Source organism: Aptenodytes forsteri, unplaced genomic scaffold (assembly GCF_000699145.1).
Source record: "Aptenodytes forsteri isolate BGI_AS27 unplaced genomic scaffold, ASM69914v1 Scaffold93, whole genome shotgun sequence".
NCBI lineage: Eukaryota > Metazoa > Chordata > Aves > Sphenisciformes > Spheniscidae > Aptenodytes > Aptenodytes forsteri.
Genome location: NW_008794665.1, coordinates 5,256,042 through 5,264,994, shown reverse-complemented (window position 1 = coordinate 5,264,994; position 8,953 = coordinate 5,256,042). Strand labels below are relative to the sequence as shown.

The following is an 8,953-nucleotide window of genomic DNA, read 5'->3' as shown; positions in this document are numbered from 1 at the left end:
CTTGAAAAGGAATACTGATTTTTAATATTTCCCTATTTTGCTATACTTTGTCTTATTTGCAGTATGATTATATAATTTGAATTTTTTAATACCAATAGTCAGGCAGAAAGAGGAGTTTTTAGCTGCTTGATTAGGGTTAAGGTTATGAAAGCAACAAGAATGTCATGGCAAGATGCTGTAATGCAGAGATGCTGTCTTGGTATTTAAATACAATTTCTTGTGAAAATGTATTTAAATCAAAATGGGAACTTGCTTTGAAATAACTACTGTATTTTTTCTTGAGGTGCCTCACTCACATAAACTGAGTGCCATGATGTTTGAAAAATCATGAAATACAGAAATACCATCTTCTCTCTTGTCCACTGAAATGCTTGCAAAAACCAGTAGAAAAAGAAAAAAAAATTGCACACAAAAATTCACGTAGAATGGGAATCCATTGTATCTCTTAATTTTCGGTTATATCTGTTCCTTCTCCTCTTTGTCAGTGTTAGCAAGGAGTGTTTTACTGTTATTCAAAATCCATTGCTTTAAAGCTGAGAGCAACCCCAAGCTGAAAAATAGATTGCTTTGGGTCTTTGTTTGCCAACCCATGGAGTGAAAAATAGTAACTTTGCTTCAGTGTTTCTGTGATACATAGTTGAAAGAAGTTAGTATTTCTTTGTCTCCTATTTTTCTTAGTTAGATCGATTCAAGGAACCACCTGCATATGGACCTATGTGTGACATCCTGTGGTCAGACCCATTGGAGGACTTTGGAAACGAGAAGACTCAGGAACACTTCACTCACAACACAGTCAGGGGGTGCTCGTACTTCTACAGGTGGATATTACTACTTTGAATGGGTTTCTGCATGTGAACTTCTGGTTTTGCAGTATAAATGTTTGCTTGAAGTTCGTGGCACTACTTAGGTAATTGGGCCTTTTTTTCTGCAGGCGTGCCTTGTTTTCAGGTAAATTCATGTTTGATTTTTTTGTATCTTGCTTTCACCCACAACTGGGAAACCCTAAAATGACTTAATTTTATTCACCAAAGCCTGTGTATTTTGCTTATTTCTGTTCTTGTAAGTTAGGGAATGAATGTGTCACTTTTAAAAAGGGGTAGGTAACTACATTTCTAGTTTGGAAATTAGAACTTAATTTTGAATGAAGGACGCCAGCATTGGAAAACTCACTACCTATTGCTCTGCAGGGTAGGTAAAAATTGTGATTTCCCCCACACAGGTACCTTTTTTTTCCTCTCAGTTTTATCAAACTTTTGTTTATGTTTGGGAATAGCTCTTCCCAAGAAATTCAGGATTTGAACAGCTTTGGTTAAATGGGACTTGCTAAGAGCTGAAACGCAGACAAGTGCCTGTCACATTCTTCCAGAAACATGTATGGACTGAAATGCAAAGACATCAAGTTGTAATTCATCTTTGAAAGGATTTCTTTCTGTTGATGTTTGTTAGTAAAATATAACTGTGAGAACATTCCTGAAAAAAGTCATAGTAATGGGGATAGAAGGACATCTAAAGCAAATCTGTGGGTTAGTTTGTGACTATTTAAAGGAAGCTTTCTTCTCTGTTTCTTTTCTGCTTAGTGATAATTGTCCTTTAAGCATGGGGGTCTTTTGTGTCTCTCTCTGTGTAAAGAGTCAGAGGACTGACTCTCCTGTACATTAAAGAGGCAGATTTCCTTGGGTGCCAGGGGATGTCCCACTGTCCCCTCTTTGGCAATGCACAGGGAGACCAAAGCACGCAACGAATGGTTCCCTTTCCCCAGTTCTGCCTGGGTGCTGACTGCTGCCTTTCTCCGTGTCCAGTGATAGGCGGCTTGGTTTGTAGATCAAGTCCTATGGACACCAGGCAGAAAACACCCTGTTAGGTGTGCTTGAGCTGGTGATGAAGAACCTCTCAAGCACTACTTCCATTCTCTCTTCATCTTAGGACGGGCCTGTGTTACCTCATGAACAGCGGTGGTGATTACATTGTACCCTCCTCTGACAGTGTGGGGATTTTGGCTTTTTTTTGTTTTGTTTTGTTTTTTACGGTAGTTAAGAACAACTTACAAGGACACTAGAGTAACAAAACTGGCAGGGGAGGAGGTTAAATGGCAAAATGAGCAATGTATCCAGTGAAATCTTAACTAAAAAATTAATTTTTGTTCAGGAGAAATGTGAAGATGCTGTTGAAATGTTAAGAGGTTGTTGAACCTTTTGAAGGGAGCGGTTCTGCTTCAGCCCATGCTAGTGACACGCAAGTCTAAGTTTTCCCAACAAGCTCAGCAGAAGTGAGGAATCCAGCTCTTTTAGTTATCTTAGAAAATCTCACCTTGAATGTAGCTGACCCATAGCTGTTTAGTAACACGTTGAAAGTAAATCAATGGCTTCTACCAGTAACCAGGAGACAGAGCCGCTAGAATCAACCTCCTTGTTGGCAGCGTTAGCAGGAAGGTAACAGATGGTTTGACTTTTAGAAATTAGTTTTCCTAGTCCTTTCTTTGAGCCGTAATTGCTGCAGTGTGGGGATGAGCTGAGAACAAAGCGGTTTGCACTGCAGCCTGGGCTGCCGGCACGCACCTTTTGTGGGCAAGTCATACGGCGCCTTCAGATTGATAACATCTGGAAGGTGCTCGATAAATGTGTTTGGTCTCGTTATGAAAGAAGGTGTCAAACTGTTGCAAACAAGTGCAGAAATGGGCTTATGACTCTGAGGGCTAAAATCATTCCTCTTCCTCTCAGCAGCACCAAACGCTGGCGCATGCCTGGGACTCCCAGGCACTGCTCTCTGCAAACAGTGAGTAATAGCGGTTTCCCCTCGTGAAGTGGAAAAAGTGAAAAGACTTGCAAACATGCCTTGTGCTTAGATACAGGGCTTATAAATACTGGAACAACTTTTAGATTTTAGGTTTTTTTTTTCCCAGAGCTCTGTTTCTTGCAATTACCATAAAATTTCCCTAAAATATATATCAGTTTTCTCCTGAAAATATATCAGATCTAGTCTGTGTCCTAACTCATATTCAGAAAAGTGCGTATTTCAGGAAAAGAGGAAATATTTGGAAGATACCTAATTGTCAGGTCATGTGTAAGGGACATGTAACTGCTTAATGACACGAGCAGATGACTAGCTTGGAGTCACGTTACCTGAGATTATATAAAGGCAAGTGTTACTCTTAAAAGAAGTGCCTAGTTGCTCTGGAAGGTCACTAATTGCTTATCTAATGATAATCCCTGGCAAAAAAAAGTATCCATCAGTGTGCAACATCTAATTTTGCTTGCCTTTTCTAGTTACTTCCTGAGAAAAGGAGCGAATTTCCCTAAACGCCAGCTCAGCTTGTAAAGGAAGGACTGAATTATGTAGTCCTCCTTCAAGAATGTCTGTTGATAGGATGGACTTTGTTTATTCTTCAGTGAATAAAACTTCTTAGTTTCTTCAGTCATTTCCAGAAAGGAAAGTTAAAAGATAGCAGTGGGCATTTTGAAGGAAGGTCAGGAAGATTTCAGGCACACACGTGAGCCAGGGGAATGATTTCTAGATGATTAAGATCTCTTAATCAATTGCAGGAAATAACTGTAATAAATAACTTTCATTTTATCAGACATGTTCATTATAATGGCAAGTTTCAAGTAACTTTTCTCTGATTTAAAGTTATTTCCTATAACAAAATGCTATGAGGAAACTAACAGTAACGTGGCTTTCTAACTGCGTACATTCAACATGTTAATGGGACTTTCCAGCTCAGTAGTACATGAAATCTTCTCCATTCAGCCAAAACTCATTTGTGAAATGTTGAGCCATTTGTATGAGGTAAATACACATGAGAAAGTATAGACTGTAGCTTACAGTAGTCTGACAAGCTTCTCACTGCATTTCTTAGGTGATCACCTATTGAATTTCAAACTTATCAAGTTTTTCTTCAAGAAATTTCCTTTTGTGTGAGAGTCCTTGAAACTGTTATGGCTAGCACTGTAAAATGTCAGATCTTGAAACCACAGGCCTAACCTGTCATTTAGCGATGTTAAGAGTAGTCAGCTTAATTTTCAGGGGTGCTAAGAGTCAACCCTTAATGCATGCCTTTTGCATCCAGCAGCATTTCACAGTGTAGATTGTCAAAATTTATGGATCCCTGGAAATAGCAGTAACACAATGCCACAGTGAAAAGTAACTGTGATATTTAAGTAATTCTTGGAAATTTATTAAAGTTCTCTGTACCTTAAAGTGAACAAAGAGCAATAGTGATAAGATTTCATTTCCCCTTTCTGAAATTTAAGGTTGTATGTCTTTCGCAGTCGTGGTCACATTTGATGCATTTTCATGAAAAAAGTACAAATAATTAATGGAGTGCTAGTTGTGTAAATTGTTTTCTAATTATGAGTTAAGTGAAGTTGGGTTTTTTCATCCTTACCCAAAATAATGTCATATCCCCCCCCCCCCCCAGGCTTTCAGCTGATCCAGCTGGTAAAGAAGTTTTCCTTTATGTTTATCAGATTATCTAGTTTTGCCTTGAATTAATTTAATGAATATTTATTTGTACTTAGCTGGTTGTACTGGTCTTGCCAATGACCCATTGCACTTATTTCATGGACCAGTGCTCAGGCATTTCTATAAGAAGGTATCTGACTTGGCAAGATATACTGCTACTTATTGTCTTGAGAATGGCTTCTTTCAGTGATCAGAAAGCTTGAAGAAGTCAGCTGGACTTTTTTTTTCTCTCTGAAAATAATGTTAACTTACGGGGAGAGAGCCACTAAGTAGGTTTAGGCAATTGTTGAGGCATGGGGAAAACTCTCTCCTTTCTAAGCCACACTAGGATGAGGAATGTCATCATTTCCCTAAGATTTACTGGATGGATGAAGAATTAAAATGTCTTTTCATTGCATTTGGACAAAGTTACTATGAGCATGCATGGTCCTAACTGTGAAAAATTGTGATTGGATCCACGCCCAGCTTGTTTCATTTCCTTTGTGTCAAAGCTCTGGTAAAGAACATCAGGAGTTTGGTTGTACCACGGAGTTAATTTGCAGTGTCTTATGCTATGTAAAAGTATATCAACGGCTTCCTATCAGGAGTAAGCACATGTGCAAGCTTAACACTCGCTTTCTGGGATCATTTATGTGTATAAGACTTGGTTAATTGCTGACTGATAACAGGAGCATGAGAGTGGTGTGAGCCTGGCCAAAGTCAATGGATGGCCTCAGAAGTCAAGTAGAGAGTATCTACTCAAAAATGCTCTGCAGGCATGGTGCTGCAGCCCCTTGGGTTTTCTTAGTGAGTTTAATGTGAGTTCTTAAGGAATGCTGAGCTTTATAAAGCTGTTTGGCTGTTGACTACGTTGTTTTATTTTTTCAAAAGCAACAAAAAACCAAAGGCAGAAATGGTTAGCAGTGGCAAGAGTAATGAGCATTGCAGACTCCTCTAAGAACTTTGTTAGCCATCCTTGGACAGCAGTGAAATGATTCGATGTTACAAATGCTCTGGGGTAGAATAATAATTTTTGGCCCTGCCAGCACATCATTTCAGTGGTTTACTTTACATGCATGTTAAGTTTGTGAGTATGCAAAGACTAGAAAAATGTCTGCTAAAAGCTTTTGAAGACTGTAGCGTGTTTCACCTCAGGGTGTGAGGCACAGTTGCATGAATGTTTTTTTGCAGTAGCAGCATTTTAAACAGATTCTTTTGCCCACTTTTCCATTCTTCCTTCTCCCAGGCCAGCAGCTTTTTGCTGCCCTCACATTATCTGCCCAGCTGTATTGGTAGACTTGCTCGTGTGCTCCATCAGACCTGGGAACACATCTAATTTTATAAAGAATGACTCTGCAAAAAAGATATGTGTTTATTTGTTCTAATCCCATGCAGTTCCCTGCTCCACTTCTCAGTGCAGCTCTGCAGACAGCACAGCTAAAGGCAAGAAAAAGCAGGTGGAAAGAGATGTGCTGGGAGCTGCCTAGGACAGCAGAGCAGAAAAAGCAGTTGCCTTTGGAGACTGAAGTGTGAAGTCAATGGGTTTTGCTGAAAACCTGTTTTTATATGTGCATGCAATCTTAGGGAAGCTGTTAGGCTAAATTTGAATGTCCTCTTTTTAAAGAAATGTTTACACCTCTGCTTTAACGCTATGATGAAGGATATGAAAAAAAATAGATTAAATTCATCCAGTTTTTCCAGATATTGGTGGAAGAGCAATTTGAAAACATCTGCCATTTTGGTTCATGTTAGCAAAGTACTGCTTCTCTTTCAAAACTGCATAGAAGTAATCAGTGATCATGCAGAAGAGACTTCAGAAGTAGTAAACTATGCATGAGGCATTTTAATGAAAAAAGGGTGACAAAGTAGGGAATATCACAGTCACATACTCCATGGAGAATAACATCTCTCTAGCTTAGCGGTGGGGTATTTTGTTTTCTCCATGAGTCACCGCTCTTCCGTGATTCAGCATGACACATGAAGCACAGGCAGAAGGCTGGGCTGTTCTGGAAAAGCCTGTTGCGTGGGGGGTTTCTGTTTGTTTGTTTTCCCTCTTGGCCAACTGCTTTATTTCTGGCTCATCTGAATTACAGTCTGGGCTCTGCAAAGCAGGGCAAGGAGGAGAGTGTTTCTGGAAGAGTAGCGATCAGAAAAACTAGCAGGGAATTTGATTACAAGATGGTAATTTTCATTAGGAAAAAAATTTCCAAGCAGAAGTCTTTTCTGTAAAAGCTTGTTTCTGATAACTTTTGCCATAATCTCTGTTTTGTTGGCATTTTGCAGGACTTCCTGCTGTTTACCTTGAGAGCATGTATTTTTGTGTTGAGGAATATTGTTTCATACGAAACTGCATTTGGGCAGGAGCAAACTGATGTTAAAGTGCTGGAAATTAAAGCCCTGTATTTATTGTCATAATAATAATAACTGGTACAGCATATGTAATAGCTGCATATAGTGAAAACTTTGCTTCTCCCCATCCCCTGCTTCAACAAGTAGCCAAAGAAAAATGTCTGAGAGTTGCTTTGCCTTTTTCAAAATAAAATATCCAGATAGACTGCTCATGGGTTGTAGTTGTCTGGGTAATACGAGTGCTTGCTCATTACAGATACCATGCTATTCACTTAGAAGAAAAGATGGCAGCCAGATTTTTTTGTGTGTGTATTTGCACGGAGCATTCATTATGTGGCCTTTCTAGGTGTAGGCCCTGTAGAATCAGCCAAATTCTGCTAGTAGAAGTCCATTTTCCATGGATTTATGAAGAATAAGATAATTAAGGAATAAAAAAAAAAAACCCAACCTTTTGTATGTTGAAATGGAAAGAAGAACCTATCATGTCTATTTAGGAGCATTTTTTACCACTTCATTATATCTTCTTTAAAAGCAGTACTTAACACTGGATGAAAAGAATACTATGGAAAAAAAAGTAATAGGCTAGACATTTTGAGCAGCTGCACTGATAATGAACATAATCAACTACCAGATTTTTCATTATAGACCCCAGTTTTCAGAAGTTAATGTAAAAATTTCTAAACAAGACGAACCATAAGTCTACACTGAGTCACAATTAATTATGAAAAGAAATGTATGCAAATTAGTCACTCACAGAGGTGATCAGCTCTGGTGCAGGCACGTTCCGCAGTGGAGCAGGGGATCGCGGCGTACAGGGGGGTTTCCTGAGCCGGGGAAACCCCAGGGGAGTGCAGAGACCCATCAGGAGCCGGCAGCTCTTATGAGGGCGGGCTGATGAGGCATGGGCAGGGCCAGCAGTAATGGCGGCCACCCCCCACTTCTACAACAGGCCGCCCCAGGGAGCGCTGGCCACCAGGAGCGCTGCCAACAGGATGGGCAAACAGGGCGTGGCATGTCAGCTAGGGCGTGGCGTGGCAGTTTGCATGGGAGGGTGCCTTTTTGAAGGAGGGACATTCCACTGGCTGAATGGGAGACCTGAAGTACGCATAACCCAACAACCGGGCACTGTTCTGTGACGATAGGCAAGGAAAATCCAGGGGAGCGCAGGGACCTGCCGGGAGCCGGAGCCAGCAGCTCTCACCAGGGCGGCTGACGAGGTGTAGGCGGGGCCAGGAGTAATGACGGCCACCCCACTCCCACAAAAGGCAGCCCCAGGGAGCGCTAGTGACCAGGAGCGCTGCGAATAGGACGGGCAAACAGGGCGTGGCGCATCAGCTAGGGCGTGGCACGGCAGTTTGCGTGGCAGTTCACACAGGAGGGTGCCTCTTCGAGGGAGGGGCATTCCACGGGCCGAGTGGGAGACCTGGAGTACACGTAACCCCAGCAACCAGGCACTGTTCTGTGAGCATTGGCAAAGGCCAAGGGCACTCATCCTGCCTGACCCTACCGGCACACACAGAAGGGAGGGGGGCCACCATTCGGGTGGTTGCAACAGCAAGGACCAGCAGGAGGAAGAGACTTCCCCCGAAGCCTGAGGTGCCCTTGCAGAACCACTTCACCGCTCTGCAGACTGAAGAGGAAAGACCTGTCATGCCAGGAGAGATGCTGGAGCTGAGTAATGCAGCCCGATCTGCCCCCCGTATAACAACGGGTGCCACTAAGAAAAGGTGATGGGTGGTAGTAGTAGGCAACTCTCTTCTGAGAGGTACAGAGGCACCCATTTGCCAACCTGACACACTCTCTAGAGAGGTGTGCTGCTTACCGGGGGCTCATATCAGAGATGTCACCAAGAGACTACCAAGTCTCATACAGTCCACTGATTATTATCCACCGCTGTTGTTTCACATGGGCACCAGTGACACAGCCAGGAGCAGTCTGAGGACTATCAAGAAGGATTACAGAGCCCTGGGAGCGGTGGTAAGGGACTCTGAAGCACAAGTAGTTCTTTTCATCAGTCCTCCCAGTCAAAGGGAGGGGGTTTGAAAGGGCTAGTTGAATCTGGTGAAGCAGCAAATGGTTACAGGACTGGTGCCCCAGCCAGGGGTTCAGCTACTTAGACCATGGGACTCGCTTTGATAAACCTTCTACTGGGGGGGCTGACGGGGTC

The 8,953-nt window shown here is 42.0% G+C and overlaps 1 protein-coding gene across 1 annotated transcript in view; it reads left to right on the top strand.

Moving 5' to 3' along the window:
• Positions 1–8,953, top strand: part of PPP3CA (protein phosphatase 3 catalytic subunit alpha) — a 122,590-nt gene that overhangs the window by 70,677 nt on the left and 42,960 nt on the right. Inside the window, exon 5 of the mRNA XM_019470575.1 lies at positions 679–818. Coding sequence (XP_019326120.1) covers positions 679–818 — 140 coding nt within the window. The remainder of the gene's footprint in view (positions 1–678; positions 819–8,953) is intronic.